The 16,648-nt window shown below is 36.3% G+C and overlaps 2 protein-coding genes across 5 annotated transcripts in view; both read left to right on the forward strand.

Annotated features, from left to right (window-relative positions):
• Nucleotides 1-834: 834 nt before the first annotated feature.
• rpp14 (ribonuclease P/MRP 14 subunit) lies at nt 835-6,591 on the forward strand. 3 transcript variants are annotated; one of them, XM_028446382.1, is made up of 6 exons: nt 835-967; nt 2,378-2,507; nt 2,596-2,680; nt 4,103-4,179; nt 4,328-4,406; nt 5,887-6,093. In XM_028446382.1, exons 2-6 carry the CDS (start codon nt 2,416-2,418, stop codon nt 5,941-5,943), a joined length of 390 nt encoding a protein of 129 aa, XP_028302183.1. In that variant the 5' UTR covers nt 835-967; nt 2,378-2,415; the 3' UTR covers nt 5,944-6,093. The 3 variants fall into 3 exon arrangements, with proteins under 3 accessions (XP_028302183.1, XP_028302182.1, XP_028302181.1); XM_028446381.1 differs by lacking the exons at nt 835-967; nt 2,378-2,507; nt 4,328-4,406 and having other exon boundaries at nt 2,620-2,680; nt 5,887-6,591; XM_028446380.1 differs by lacking the exons at nt 835-967; nt 2,378-2,507; nt 2,596-2,680; nt 4,103-4,179 and having other exon boundaries at nt 5,887-6,591.
• Nucleotides 6,592-9,937: 3,346 nt separating this feature from the next.
• The window catches only part of pxk (PX domain containing serine/threonine kinase), a 32,201-nt gene continuing 25,490 nt past the window's right edge, over nt 9,938-16,648 (forward strand). Inside the window, exons 1-3 of one of the 2 annotated variants that reach the window (XM_028446314.1) lie at nt 9,938-10,223; nt 15,291-15,341; nt 15,598-15,645. In XM_028446314.1, coding sequence (XP_028302115.1) covers nt 10,122-10,223; nt 15,291-15,341; nt 15,598-15,645 — 201 coding nt within the window. In that variant the 5' untranslated portion in view covers nt 9,938-10,121. The remainder of the gene's footprint in view (nt 10,224-15,290; nt 15,342-15,597; nt 15,646-16,648) is intronic. The other variant, XM_028446315.1, reaches the window with a different exon arrangement.

Genomic DNA, 16,648 nt, shown 5'->3' on the forward strand with positions numbered 1-16,648 from the left:
AATTACATAAATTACTGTAGAAATGTTTCTAAATCGCTATGGTTATAGTTTATTGTAAAAAATAAAATAAAAAACAGCATATAATCTATTATTTAGAACAACCCTTTCTTTGTGTTTAGAGTTTTTTGTAATTTTATACGTTACAGGCAAGGATGCTGCTACAGATATTATCTGCTGGTTTGATGGTAAAAAGATGTCCTTAGTCTGAATGTAAATGTTATGTTTCTAAAAACAGCAATTCATCAGTGATCACGATTAGAAACAAAAAAATACAGTGAAAATCTGCATTTTGAATCTGCATCAAATCACAATCCCTTTAATCAATATTTTCAAAATAAAATAAAAAAAAAAGAGAAAGGATTTCTGTCTGAGCTGAAGGCCTGAGTTTGATCACTTAGTGGTATTTGGTTCAGTGATATTAATACTTATGAAAAACAGTGTTGTTTATGAGGACAAAAAATTACATGACTACAAATAAGTAAATGTGGAAATGCAATTACATCTACATGATATGAATATAGAATATCACAAATAAATGCATACATAGATAATTGAGGAAATAAATATATATTTTTTTAAATGGTAACAAAGACCCCCGCGACCCTGAAAACAGGAACAAGCGGGTCATAAAATGGATGGATGGATGACAAAGACATTATAAAATAAGCATTTCATTATTTATTTATTTATTATTGTATGTGTTAATTTATACTTGAACAACTATTTTTTGTACAAGTGTATATTAATTTATGTATTCATTTAATTCAGCATTTATTTATTTATTTGTTTGTAAATATGTCATTTTTTGCAAACACTGGGAATTCACATCTTTCTTGTCTGTGACTCGGTCTCCATTTGTTCAGCGCAGTGATCATCTTCACGTTCTCAGATCTTTGATGGCACAGTGCGCATGCGCAGAGCAGAAAGGCTCCTGCGTAATGAATGTGCGGCACGTGGTGTGTTCATGGTGAGTTTGGCGCTTTTAACGCGTTTTAACGACATTAATGCAACGTTACCTGAGCAACACTTTAGTTTATTGTTTATCCGCTGTTTTTCTGCTAGTGTGGCTGTTAAAAATAAAGCTTAGCTAAAGCTAACCGTGATTAAACTAGTTGACCTTATCCGTCATGACGCATGCGTTAATAAACAGTTTGTTTAAATAATAGATCATTAAATCAAGTGTGGTTATATACTGTCGTAAAATAAGTAATAATGCAAATCTTACAAACTGTAAGTCTTAAAGAAATACAGTTAATCATTAATCATACTATTTTTTTTTTAGAATATTCTAACTGTAAATATTGAACAACACTATTACTTAATCATGTACTGAGTTTATTTGTATTTATTTTTCAGTATAATAAGAACTTTATGAAATTAAAAAACAATTTTAAGTTTTTATATAACTTGAAAAATCATACAAACTGTAAACACTAAAGTAATATAATTAATTATTCCAACTCTGATTAAAAACAGAAATCGCCTGAAATGTCTAGTAATTGATTTTTTTAAATTACTGATTAAAATGATATTTTTGTAATGTTTTTACTTAATATTGCTTTTTTTTATTAAAACATCACATACAATCTCAAACAACTGTATGCTATACTTTTTTATTACAACATAAATATTAAATAATAATGAAAATTTTAATTATATTTTTGTCATTTTTTAAAACGATTATTCCATTTCAAATTAAAACAACAAATACAATGTCAAACAATTGTAATCAAATATAAATGTAGTTTAAAAAAGGCTGTATTAAAATGTTATATTTAAATAGTTAATTCAATAATTAAATAAAATTACAATTATATTTTCGTAATTTTTTTAAATCAGTATTCTTTTTCAAAATAAAACATCTCAAACAACTGTATATATACTTTAACTTCCTCAGATATACATCTAGTAGTACTAGTAAAATACAGTTTAACAATTAAATAATCATTAAAATGAAAATTATATTTTTGTATTTTTTGAAAATGAATATTCCTTTTCAAATTAAAACACCACACACCATGTCAAACTACTGTACTTTATACTTTCACTTCCTCAAATATAAATTTAGTTTAAAAAAATAAAAAAGGAAATACACTAGAACAATATCTGAGCTGGTGCATCCTGTCACCATAGTGTTTACTCGTATCACAAACATGATCAAAAAATAATAAAAATAAAAGTATCCGGGGTCGCTACAAATGTATGATATCAAAATGGGATCACGACCCAAAAAAGTTTGAGTTATGCTAAGTTTAGCTAAATTGTCATAATCAAAATATTTTGCAAATGTTGCACTCTGTAAATACTAAAGATAATAATAATAATATTTGCAGATCCAGATCAATATGTGTATTGTTTTTTCTCCTCCTGCTATCAGCTGATTGATCTGCTGCTGATCACTAATGCGTGAGTAGGATGAGAAACACCGACGAGAAAGAGGAAACGTCCGTTTACCGACGTGTGGTGCTGAAGAACTCTTCACCGTACCATTACATGAGAGTCTGTCTGTAAGTCCATAATTAAACTTAATATTTACATTATTAATATAACCTGCTCAAATGCATTTGTTTCTGGTCCTGTGTTGTTTCTCCTCAGAGTTGTGGATGATCAGAGGATCAGACCGAGTGTTGTGGAGTTAAAGAACTTCATTATAACAGGCCTGAGGACTCTACATGGACAGGTGAGACTTTAAAGCCATCATCATTCATTAAAACCAGCTGATAATGTTAAGCTGGAGCTGAATTTATCCTCAGGAAAAATAGTGGTGGAATTTGTGTTTATATTCAGAGTTTCTCAACCCCGGGGTCAGGACCCCATTTGGGTCGCGAAACACTGGGACGAGGTCGCCTGATGATTTCGAGAAACTAAGAATTTTTTTTTTTTTTTTTTAACAATTTGAGTCAATTTTTCCTTGTTTTTACTCATTTTCTGTTCATTATAATTATGCCATAATTGTCATTGATTATTAATTACACAATTACAATAATAATTAGTGGTGCAACGGATCAAAAAACTCACGGTTTTGAGTCACGGATCGGATCAGCAGGAAAAATAAAAAAGACCAGACAAATAACTCTCCATTTATTTTGTAGAACACTTAGCGCAACATTTTTCTGCTCATTAAATACAAATAACGTTTAACTTGAGGTGTCACTTCAATGCTTAAATAACATTTTGCATCATATAAAAACAAATTAAAGTGTAATATAAGGCATGACACCTTCATCTTTTAAACAGGATGAAGTTTATGGAAAAAAATTTAAAGCATCATCTTTTTTTAAACATGGAGAGTGAATTAAATACTAGCCTACGCCCACATCATCAAAAAGAAAGCAGATCTGACTTTTAATTTCTAATTCTTACAATAGTCAAGTATGGCCATTCTGACTAGAGCCGATATTTATTTAATAAGAGCCTTAAAAGACATGGATGGACAGAAGCATAAACATGACGACACTTATTACGCACACACACAGAGCTGTTCCTCTCTCTCTCTCTCCCTGTATGTGTGTGTTCTTCAACTCTCATGCAATCACACACAGATACACAATCAAGAGCCTGAACCACACATATGCAAGTGCACCCGCTGTCAGTTGCGCGCGCACACACGCATGGACACACGGAGTTACACACACACACACACACACGGACGGACGTCGCAAACGGAACAGGCTTCATCGAGGCATTACTAATGATGCGCTGATCATTATAAAAAAGTTTTTGTTTTTTTTTTTATTTTTATTTACCATCAATCAATCCGCGGACCACGTGCGCGCCGAACCATGGAGAGTGATCCGTATGGATCACAAATCAATGATGACCCGTTTCATCACTAATTATAATTGACCTCAACCATGAACAATGTGCACGGTAACATTTGGGTTTGGATTCCACGTTTTGAAAAAGAATGTGAACAAAGCGTGTTTGTGTATTTTATGATGTCTAACATTTGTTCTTTCCTTCGCGCGTGTGTGTGTGTGTGTGTGTGTGTGTGTGTGTGTGTGTGTGTGTGTGTGTGTGTGTGTGTGTGTGTGTGTGTGTGTGTGTGTGTGTGTGTGTGTGTGTGTGTGTGTGTGTGTGTGTGTGTGTGTGTGTGATTCAGGCGGGAGCAGCAATAAACTTTGATGTGTTGAAATACGAAGAAGACTCTCTGACTGCCATTCTGCGCATTTACAGCAGGTGAGCTTTAGGAGAAACTTCACTAATGATGTTTATCAACAAGAAATCTCTCCCAGAGTTTGAAAAACTATTTCTGTGTGTGTGTGTGTGCGTGCGTGCGTGCGTGCGTGTGTGTGTGTGTGTGCGCGTGCGTGCATGCGTGTGTTAGAGGTTTGGTGAAGCTGTGGAGCTCGCTGACTCTGATCAGTTCCTACGAGAACCACAACTGTGCCTTCAGAGTGAATCAGGTCTGTAGAATAAAACCTATTTTAAATCTTGTTAGAATGAAATGCAGATAAGAGCGTTGTTATGTATACATCAAATACATAATTATGTCTTTATACAGTGATCCCTGATCACTGTATTGAATGTATTTGACTTCCATTAGTGATGCACCAACATTTTGGCCACTGAAACTTTTTGCCTGAAAATGGCCCTAAAGTACATTTTTGGTTTTCAGCTGAAACGGGTCAACATGTCTGCAGACTCAGAGCGTCTGTATTTCAATACATCTGAGAACTAAAGGGTTTTCTGAGACGGGGGATTTAAGTGTGTTTTATGTTTCTGAGTCACGTCGACACTGTAGTAATTGTTAGCCTTCGTTAGCATGGACTTCTACACCGCAGCTTGACACATGGCTGCACATCAGCAGTATTAATCAGAGTCTGTTGGCACACGTTTCACAGAGATCCTCTGATACCTTCATCAGGACTTCCTCTTCTGCTCCTCGACGAAGGCGGTCGCGTTTTCTCTGCTCCCTCTTTCCCACCATATCTGTCCTTGCTGCTGCTTTGTTTTGTCTGGTCTTGTGAATCTAATAGGAGCCTCTCTTTGCATCTCTGTCCAAACTAAAATTATGGAATTGATCAGTTGGTCTCTCAATGCAATCGATCACATTTTTTTTGACAAAAAGATCGGGCAGTGGTGAGCCCGCCTGTCCGAGCGGCAAGTTTGTTGTTGGATATGCGCTCGACACTTTGAACAAGTGGCTAGTTCTGTGTCTGTGGAAAACATCTACATGATTAGAGTTATGGTAGCAGGCATGCTGCTGATTGGAGCTGGCAGCTTTCTGACCTATCGCAAAGTCTGTATTATTGGCAGCTGTTTTGGGAAGTCATTTCTGATGGATGGAGCAGGGCTCTCAACACTCAGACTCATGTGATGAATGATCTCAAAAGCAAGCAGGAGGCTGCTTTGGAACGTTTACACAAAATTGAATCCAACTTGGAGAAGTTGATCGCTCGGTTTTCTAGTTAAAAGGCCTCCTCATTGGATTACTGCTGGGAGACCTGGGAATAAAGGCTGTTCAAATTGAGCTAGCCTGAATCAAAAACCAAATGGCTCATCATCTTTGGCTCCCAAAGCCAGCCGTCAAGACTGTCTCATCTATCACCATTATGTTGTGCGGAAATGTTCAAAGAATAATTGATTTATTCTTTCAAGCATTAATATTAATTTATACAATTGCAATGTTTTCATTTTTGGGTGAAGTTACAACACATTCCGACTCAGAGCCATAAATGCAATGGTACTAATAATTAGCATTAATAGTTTGTTTTGGTTTTCTCATTTTCGGTTTTGGCCAAGAATTTTCATTTTATTTTCGAGCTCATTTAAAAAGAACTGGTCAGTGTGAGTCAGTGAAGAACACCAGACTAAACATGTTACATAATGACGTTTTTCACCATTAACATCAAATCTGCTCTCTGCCCCTCGTGTTGCCTTCAGGTGTCTCCGTACTTGCTAGCGCTGACAGGAAACAGTCGGGATCTGCAGCTCGACTGAAGCAGGAAGTGATTTGTTTTTGTCGTCATGGCGTTACCGTGGAGAAAAGTCCTTCATCCACTAAAGCTCTTCTTCTCCTCCTCCTTCATCGCTCCTCCTCTTCGTCGTCGTCTCCACATAGGACAGCGAGCTTCACTCACTAAAGCTTTCTCATCACGTGATGTGGAGCTGTTTGCGGAGCTGACGGGTGACACTAACCCCCTCCACCTGGACGCCGCCTACGCCAAAACCACGGCGTTTGAGACGCCCATCGTGCACGGCGTGCTCATCAACGGGCTGATCTCAGCAGTGCTCGGCACCAAGATGCCAGGGCGCGGCTGCGTCTTCCTCTACCAGGAGATCCGCTTCCCGGCGCCGCTGTACGTGGGCGAGGAGGTGGTGGCAGAGGCCGAGGTGCAGAAGATCAAGATGTCGTTTGCGTTCATCGCCGTCACGTGTTCCGTTAAAGACAGAGTGGTGATGGAGGGGGAGGTGATGGTGATGTTGCCTGAGGACCAGCAGAAAGGCTGAGAAAAGGAAATATTTAAACTCTTATCGACACCAAAATACACCTGATTTACTGTTTAATAGACTTAAATTATCAGCTTCACGCTGTTCTGTGTTTGTACCTGTACATTTAACTTGAATAAAATTGAAGTGTGGCCTTGATATATTTGTCAGCCATAATATTAGGGCAGTGGTTCTCAAACTTTTTTGGCTCAAGTAGCTTTCCCCCATTGTCCGAATACAACATTTTGTTCAGAATTCTGTAAAAAAAAAAACAACTATAGAGCATAATCATGAAATGAATGAGTGATGACACAGATTTTAAAGAATCTAATTTTCTAAATAAATGTAATGAAACAGTATTTAGTGCCTTCTGAATAGATTTCTATAGATTTTATCATCACTGGTCATCTCCCTCCTGATGTAGGACTGTTCCTTGTATTTTCAGTTCATGTTCTAATCAAGATCATTTCTATCATTTTTTGTATTTTTTTTTTTGTCATTTTGTGAATTTTGTTTGTTTTTTAATATTCAGTATATTTTTTTTCTTATTTTGTTTATTTTGTGTGTGTTGGCATTATTAAAATGAATGTGTGTGTGTTTGGTGTCGTTTTGTATGTTTGTTTTTGTGTATTTTGCAGTGAGCTTGTGTGTTTTTGTCTCATTTAGTGTGTCTTGTCGTTTTGTATGTTGCTGATAATGGGAAATATTTTTCTCTGTGTTTTTGGTGTCATTTTTATGTTTGTTTTCATTATTCAGTAAAAGCTGTAACAATGAATCGATAAAAATCGACTATTAAAAGCGTTGGTAACGAATTTCATTATTGATTTGTTACGTCGTGGGATTTACGTCACTGAACGTGAGTCGAACCGTTTGATTCACCTGCAGAGCTTTGTGTGCGGCGCGCGCACCACGAGTGTTTGTGTGCGCGCGCGCACGATTGTTTTTGTGTGACTTCGTGCGCAAGCGTTTGTGCGTAAGGGACACTTTTACTACAGTTTAAATAGTTTAAGCAGAGTATAAATGCTTTTTAGATAAACTATGTTTAAAAATAAATCACATAATTGATTAATTTATTGACCGATGAATCTTAAAATGAAAATAATCATTAGTTGCACCTCTATTATTCGGTATATTTTATCTCTTTTTGTGTGTTTTGGTTATTTTGTGAGTTGCTAGTAATATTTAGTATGATAGTCATTAACTAGAAATAAACATTACAAAAATCCATATTTTTAATGCTTTTATTTGTTAATTTTCCTCTCTCTCTCTCTCTCTCTCTCTCTCTCTCTCTCTCTCTCTCTCTCTCTCTCTCTCTCTCTCTCTCTCTCTCTCTCTCTCTCTCTAGGGCCATCGCGTACCCCGCGTACCCCCATTTTGGAAACACTGCCTGCCTTACTATGTTATTTGGAAAAATACATTAGTTGCTTTAAACCAGGAGCATTGAATTCATTTTAGTTCATGGGCTAAATAATACGCATTAGTTTGATTTGTTAGGCCGCAGATTTAAACCTGTGAAAATGAGCAATATCAAGATTAATAATGCCCTAGTTTGCGCTTCCATCTCTTAATAATATATAAAGTATGTAAGGTATCGATAATATTCAGGCAATGTGACAAATAACAGCAGGATCTACATTTAAATTTCCTTGATTTTGTGACCACATTTTATTTGGTTTGAAGAATTATTGTGGAATAACTTGAGGAAAATTGCTGGATTTTGGAAAAAAAGTGAGAGTTCTTTCAACAATTTGTGATTAAAAAGGAGGGGCTGTGATATCTACAACTGAATTAGTAGGTTATTGACAAAATGATTCGTTTTCTGTGATTTTTAGTTTACTTTCCCCTGCAAGCTGAATTAAATGTTCTAAAGGGCCAGAATAAGCTCCTGGGCCTTGAGTTTGACATTGATTATTGAATTGATTATACTTTATTAATCCCCGAGGGGAAATTCAGTTTCAGTTACATCCCGACCAAGAAACATGAAAGACAATAACATATCACATGGGGAACAGGTATGGGGGTACTGGGGAGCAGCCAGCAAGAGCAGCGATGCGTTTGTTAGATGAGAAATATGAAACAATGGGTAAGAAGAAGAGATTTAAAAAAGGCAAAAACCAAACTAGGCCCTTGTAGAGAGGGGCGGAGTTTGGGATCATGAAAAAACTCTTCAGCAAACCTTGCAACGTAAACACAACAAACACAACATACAATTCAATACAACAGCACGTGAGCACAAGGAATGGATCTTTAGGATGGGTAGTTCGCAGGTCAGCCAGAGTGTGGCGCTGCCCTCCCACTGCCCAACCGCTGGGAGGGAGGAGGGTTGGAACCAGAGGAGACGGTGACAAAGACAGGATATGTAGTGATGTAGGGGGAGTGAAAGTGTTTGTTGAGATAAGCCTGTTTACTCAGACTCTGCTGCTGACTCTCACATAGAGATGACCTCGAGAGTTCGTCGGCAGAGCCGAGTCCAGGTGTACATGAAAAATGAGGGTAAGGTCAGAGCGTCTTATCAACATTCCGTCCTTGGAGAGTTTGGAGAGAAGAAAACAGACCACGGGCTGTTCATTCAGGAGGGGGGGGGGGGGGGGGATGAGAATAGATAAGGTGTTTTGAGACGGGCTAGCCATAACATGGCTGCCAGCCCTACTGTTCCTGGTCAGTTTAATAAGTAATTCAATGGTGTGGCAATATCCAGTGAGACAAACTATCCTCCTCTTAAAGTTCCATGGTGGAATCCATCTGAGAGAGTTTGGAGAGTTTGGCTCCATTCGTCGTTAACTGCGGCTTCCAATCGTGCTGCCAACGTGATCCAATTTTGCGATAATTCAGGAAAATGCCAGATCCAATCAGCAGAAGACCCGATGTCATACATTCCAATCTGGTGGTGGACGTCTTCCACATCCTCAGGACTTGTGAACTCTCCCATTGCCCATCCTTCTAGTAGAGAAATTTGACCAAAAGTGAAGAAAGACCAGATTCAGACAAGACATTCTGCTCTAAAAAGATGTGATTTTTGTTCTTGGCTATTTACACATTTTGAAGTTTGCATTTTCTTTATAATCTAGTACCAGTAGCTCTTATTATGATATTACAAATATGCTGTTGTTAATCTCATTTGAAGGAATCTTTAATTTTAGACAGATTTTGTTACACGAGCAGTTGTTTTTTTTTTCTTTTTCTTTGTTGACTGATTCCCTTTTAGTTGATAAACTAGGAATGAAAAAAAAAATGCAAAGGCTCTCAAATTGGCTTATTATTATTATTATCATTATTATTTTTTGTCTTCCTTGCCTGCACATGCTGTCGAAGGTCAACACTATACATGTAGTGCAATATTTTTGTGACAGCAATTGAATGAATTTATTTGATCGCATAACTGTGACCATGTGTGTGAGGTTCCCTGCTTTATAGATAGATTCTATTTTATTCCATATTATTACAAACAGGTGGCGATGATACGCCTGCTTTAATTTATTTATTTTATTTTATTTTTTGCCTGCTTTTATTTTCCACAGTCAGCGTGATGACGTAAGACGCACGTCGCTCTTCCTGGTTACTGTATGTTGGCGCTAGCCCTAGTTAGCCTCAGTTAGCCTGGCTTGTTCCACTCGTTTGGGACGTTGCTGGTTCTCCGTCTCGGTTCGTCTGCGACAGACGCTGCGGTCTGTCGGTGGTCCTTGACCGGCATGTTTCTTCAGGAGAAGCCGGTCCCTGGTCGCCTGTTGCTGGACGACACCGTCCCTCTGACCGCGGTGATCGAAACCAGTCAGAGCCTTCAGTCACACACGGTGAGATTTTACCGGATAATAAACGTTCATTAAACGGTGACAAGCAGCGGAATTTATTGCTGAACACATTCCCATGTTTCCAACGATGACTCGCAAATAATGTTTGTTATTTATGGTTTAAATACTACATAATCCAGAGTGGTGGTGGTTTGAGTCTAATGCTGCGTCACTGGTTCCAATATCGGACATCGTGGTTCTCCTGTTATCCTGTGGTTTTTCAGACATTTTTTAGTGTTAAACTCAGGTTTCCTTTAACTGAGCTATAAAATTATTGCCTTGACACATATTAATCATTTAAGAATAAAGCAGCAAGGTTTTCATAGACACCAGGCGATGACTGATGGTTCCATTACCGGACACCTCGATCACCGTCCCTCCAATCTGCATGCTGTCACTTTTTAGACTATTTCCATTATTTTTCACTGCCATCAGAAAGCTGTCAATACTGCACCTCACTGTTACGACTTTTAATGTAATGTGTTTAGATGGACGTTGTTTCCCAGAAGTTAACAGAGCGTTAACATCCAATGAATCAAAAATGCTTGTTTTTCAAATGAACTTTGGCTACGCATTTTACAAGAAAACCACTCTTATTTTACGCAGACTGTTTTAAATCATTTTAGCAGAGTTATTTGGTATTAAAATAGTTCTCTAGGATTGTTTAGGTAAAACATCCACATGGTCAGGCATAGACAGGCTCGTCTCTGTCCGATAATGGGCGTATGGTCGGTGTGTTGTTGACAGTCGGGATGGGATCAGCTGAGCTAGCCATGTAGCTTAGCATCCCACTATCAATGCAAACCAGGTGGAATCTGTTTGTAGCATCTGGACAACAAGTGCATTGGTGATTGATTTATGTTAGTGACAACTTTTCACTTTTATTTAATACTATCAGAGGTGAAAGTAACAGATTACAAGTAGTCACATTACTGTAATTGAGTGGTTTTTATGGGTACTTGTACTTTTTTTAAGTATATTTTTCAATCAGTAATTTTACTTGTAGTTAAATATATTTTAAAAGAAGATTAACTTATTTTATACAGATGGAAAATAAATTAATGGAAATTTCCATTTAAACTGGAAAATAAATTAAGTTCCAATTGTGCAAGAATTGATCTCTTCCTTTTTAAGTTTAAACATGAGCTGTTTACTGTATGCAAGGGAACCGTGGCAAGATTTATTAGCAAAATAAACGTGGGGGTGAAAGTAACTAGTAACTATTACTTTGAGTACTATTTAATTTAGCTACTTTTTACTTGAAGTTAAGTATTTTATATTGGACTTAATTGTACTTGTACTTGAGTACAACTTCAAACAAGTAAGAGTACTTCTACTTGAGTATGATTTATCAGTACTCTTTACACCACGTGTGTCAAACTCAAAGCCCGGGGGCCAAATATGGCCCTATAGAGCATCCAGTTTGGCCTCCAGCAGCAAGCAAGAAAGTTAGAGAAACCATGAATCATTGTGTAAATTACCAACTAATTCAGTAGTAGTTATCTCCAAATTAATACACAAATTCAGTGAAACTCCACAATATTAGCAGGCTCACATTACCCAGGCTTGTATCTCATGATTTAATCTCAAATTATTGAAAGAATTCTCAATTTCCCTAAAATCCGGCAATTTTCTTCCAATTATTACATGGAATTTCCTCAAATTACATAAAAATGGGCCACAACATCAAATAACATGGATGTGAAAACCATGCAGGGACCGATATCTGTCACTTATTGCTTTGATATTATCAGTTTCGTACATATTTTATCATTTATTTATGCGTGGAAGTGCAAGCTAGAGCACAATAATGATAAAATGATTAATTTTCCCACCTAAAATCTGTGGCCCACTTAAGATAAACTGCTCCGTATTTGGCCCCTGAACTAAAATGAGTTTGACACCCCTACTTTATACCTCTGAATACTATTCACATCTACTGTTACTAAAGGATCTTGTGGATAGAGGATCCTATCCAGTGTGTTGTCATCTATGATGTGTCACATTCATGCACATGTTGCTTTCCTCTAATTCCCTGCTTCCCTGTGAATGAACTGCATAATTAGGTAAGAGCAGTTTCTCACTGACTGCATCAGAGCAAATGGCTCAATTTTCCAGGATTTCCCAATAAGTAAACAGCTGTGACCTTACGCTGCAAGGACACTGTGATTTCCAAGCACAGCACTCAGAACAACAAGTAACCCTATTGCCAAGAGACTAATTATTATAAATGAATGATCTACCATGCAGCCATAACATTAATGATCACTGTCAGTAGTAAATAAGACTCTATATATACATAAAAAGAACTGGAGAAAACAGAAATGAGTTAAAACTCTCTTTAATATGCCAAAAACTTTCTACAGAATATTATAAACATGTTTTTGTCCTTCTATATCAGGGATGTCAAACTCATTTTAGTTCAGGGGCCAAATACAGACCATTTTGATCTCAAGTGGGCCACAGATTTTAGGCAGGAAAAAGAGAAATGTCAACATTAATGTGTCCTAGTTTAAACTACCAAGTATAACTGACATAGAAAGTATAAGAGACTGACAATATCCAAGCATTCAGTGACCATGGTGACTTTTTAATGTTTTATTTTGTGAACAGTGTGTCTTTTGAAACACTGTTGTTTTTTTATATGTAAATAGAAGTATTATATATTATTATGTAGTTGCATTCTTCACTGTATATTTCTTGTACCGTAATTATTGTTCTTTTAGGATAACAATAGAACACTGTGTCCAGGACTACAGATGAAAAATAGCCTTCTCTCTAAATCTGGTACATTTTCTGTATTGATATTAATGTCCACTGTCCCTGTTGAATAAACCAATAAATAAAATAAACCTAAATTCACTTACATTTCCTTGATATTATGAACAGTGATTTAATTTAGTTAGTGGCATATTTTAAAGCTGATATCCAGAGGATGAAAAGAGAAAATTCAAAAGTGAACGTCTCGATGTCCCGCCCTAAACAGCTCCACTTCCTCCCCCTGCCTCTGCCAATCTACCAGAAGCCACGCCTCTACTTTTGTGCATGCGCACAACAAAGTTTAACACACCAACACACGTGTAGTATTGTTTTTCACTAATAAACCACTTATGGTAGTTTGATTAAAACATGTTTATTACCTGTCCATGAGAAATGTCACCAAATCAGAGTCCGTTTGGAATCCTTTGAAAAGCAGCAAGTCCCTCCCCCTTTTAAAAGCATCTCCGAGATTAATTCTGTTGCGGTCACAAAGACGTTTATGCACATGTTTTGTACCCAGACTTTTCTTTAGTTTATTAGTAGAAGTTTTGGCGTTTCTGTTTGCTGTTGTGACGCACGGCCTTGTTTTCGTGCACAGTTTACTTTGATTGACAGTCTCCGCTACAGGAAGTGGAAGCCTATTGGATCACGGCGCAATTTTGTATTTGTATGGGGGTCTATAGGACAAAGGCGGGACTTATATACATTGTCGTATATGAATGACCACCAGCAGTAGACCATAGTAAAAGACTAGGTTAATATTTATTCTCATTTCAAAAGAATCACTTACATAAACATAAATTATAGATTTCTCAGAAATTCTGGATATCAGCTTTAAGGAAATTTGCATGATTTTGAAGAAAAAAATGTATATCAATTTGAGTTTGAAATGATAAAAAATGACTGCCATCATGTGATATAAGCATGGGAAATTTGTGAAATTTAAGTGTATTTGGAGTGACTGAGATATCTACAACTGAATTATGATTCATGTTTTCTCTGTCATTTCTACAGTCTCCTGGGGGCCGAATTCGATCCTCTAAAGGGTCGGGTTTGGCCCCGAGCCTTGAGTTTGACACAAGTGTTCTACATGTTTACAGCTCATTATTTTGAACTGTGATAGTATTGTGTAATATTTCCCCATTAATGCTGATTGTTTTAACAGTGGTAATAAAGACAGTCCTGTCTCTATCTCAGCTGTTTGTTTGTTTACAGTTAAATGTGAATAATAACCCAGAGCAGACGAAGGGGATTATGAGGCCGTGTTTATTCCTCTGGGTGTTGTGTTCCAGTTCCTGCTGTTGATTTTAATTTTAATGCAGCTTTTATCGCAAAAATCTTATGCACTGTGTGAGGTAGCGTGAGCAGACCGGGAATTAATTACCTGAGCCCTCATTAGAATCAGATTTGTGGAAATGAAACATAATTAGGGGTCGACCGAAATATCGGCCAGGTGATATACTTTTTTTTTTTTTAAGACCGCCCATTGGCTGATTTTTTTGATTTTTTTTACATTTTTTATTTAACACTTTAGAGTAGCCATTAAATGAAAAAAGAAGGAACATAAATATGAATATACAACAAAAAGGTAATAATAATAACAGCATTTGCATGTGAGAGGTAGAAGCCAATAGGCTTACAAATAAAAAGCCGATATAATAGGATAAGGATATTACATAATCATTAATGTTAAGAGTTCTATTAGTGTATTTAATTTAATGTCTAATATATACATTTATATCATATGAGTGTTTCAATTGTCTTTCATAATCAATGTGCTTTAAAAAAAAAAAAAGTATATCGGCCTCAAAAATCAGCTTTAGATATCGGCCATCGGCTGAATTAATATAAAAAAGGTATCTGCATCGGCCTTTGGAAATCCCACATCGGTCGACCTCTAAACATAATATTAACATAATAACTAGGATCATTTGTTTATTTTTTAATCGCAAGAAAGACAAACAACTGTTTATATTAAACACATTTATTATTTACTCAACATTTTCAAATTCCCCCTTAAAAAAAAACAGAATTCAGTCATAGATTACACTTGACTTAACATATAAAACATTTTCCTTACAGTATTAGGATTTTTATTTAATAATAATACTTTTAAACTGTTGCGATTGTACATACATTTTGTGGAATAACTTGAGTAGAAATGCTGGAATTTGGAAAAATTTGTGATTATTTGCCAGCTTGTGATATAAGCAGCGGAATACTAAGACTTGCAAATAAATCGTATCGTCTGATTGGTTATAGTTCTGCTTTTAATTGAAATGGCATATTTTTTGTTTCTTGTGCTTTCAGGAGTACATAATCAAAGTCCAGAGGGGCGTGTCTTCAGACAACGTGTGGCAGGTAAATGAACCATAAAGAGCACTGCATGGTTATAAATTAGCCCTGTTTAACTTCATCATCAATAAACAATCATATTCAGTCTTCGCTGCAGTCTATCAAATTATTTATTGTTTATTATAAGTCTGTTTTAGTTGTAGTGAACGAGATTGTAGAATAATGACTTTTTAAAATCTTTTATTTTTATTATTCAAGCTTTTATTGACTTCTAAGTTGTCTTATCTTTATGCTGATGATGAGTTGTAACTGTTCTTCACAGGTGATTCGTCGCTACAGTGACTTTGATGTTCTGAACAACAGCCTGATGGTGAGTGTGTGTCACATGGTGTGGTTTTAAAAAAACTCATCATTAACCCACATGTGGTCACTTGGGGAAACGCTCTGACAGTTACACACACACACACACACACAAACCGACACAGTTACATAAACCTTACACGTCAGCCTTTTTCTCAACAATGTCCGTCATGCTTTTGTTATGACAGGCTCCAGGCTGGTCACATTTAAATATAAAATATGCAAAAATGCGTTTTTTAAGGCAAAAAGACCCTAACAATATAAAATGTATAGAAATATAATGAAACACTTTATATTTATGGTTAAGTTTGAAGTTGTTGAAAAGATCTGATGGGAAAAAATATTTATATATGACACTTTTATGAGGGTTACAGTTTTGGTACCTAAGCTCGAAGAGTGGAGGTTTTTTTTTCCCCAATAAATGCTTATAGCTCCAAAAGTAATAAGTAATAATACCTCAAAATCATTGTTCCTATCAATTGCACCTTACTTTTGGAAAAAATGCATGATTTTTTTTTCTCATTGAAAAAAAATGTTTTTATGACAGAAACAGTTTAAAAAAATACATTTGTAACAAAATACAGAATTACAATGAAAACTTTATCTATAGCCTAATATTAGGCTTTCTTTACCCACAATGCATTATGGTCCAACTTTTGAATTGAAAAACCATGAAGTCGTTACAGTGGAACGAAAACACAGAGCTGTCACACCCTCAGCTACTGTCTGTTATTTATACACGTTTATATATGTTAACCATTGATCAGTCATGTGTACTGATGCGTGTGTGTCAGAACACACACTCATGGCCATTTAACTTTACCAATATCCAAACCCTGTGTCTCAGCATTACTCAAAGTGAAGTCTGTGGACCACTCGTGGTCCATAAGATTCCCGTAGTGGTCTGTAAGGTGACTTTTTGACATTACAGTTGAATGTTCCTGTAATATTTGTAGGACCTTAGATTTCCTGGTTGAAACTGCCCCAAATAAAGTATCGATCTATATATTTTG

Source organism: Gouania willdenowi, chromosome 5 (assembly GCF_900634775.1).
Source record: "Gouania willdenowi chromosome 5, fGouWil2.1, whole genome shotgun sequence".
Lineage (NCBI taxonomy): Eukaryota > Metazoa > Chordata > Actinopteri > Blenniiformes > Gobiesocidae > Gouania > Gouania willdenowi.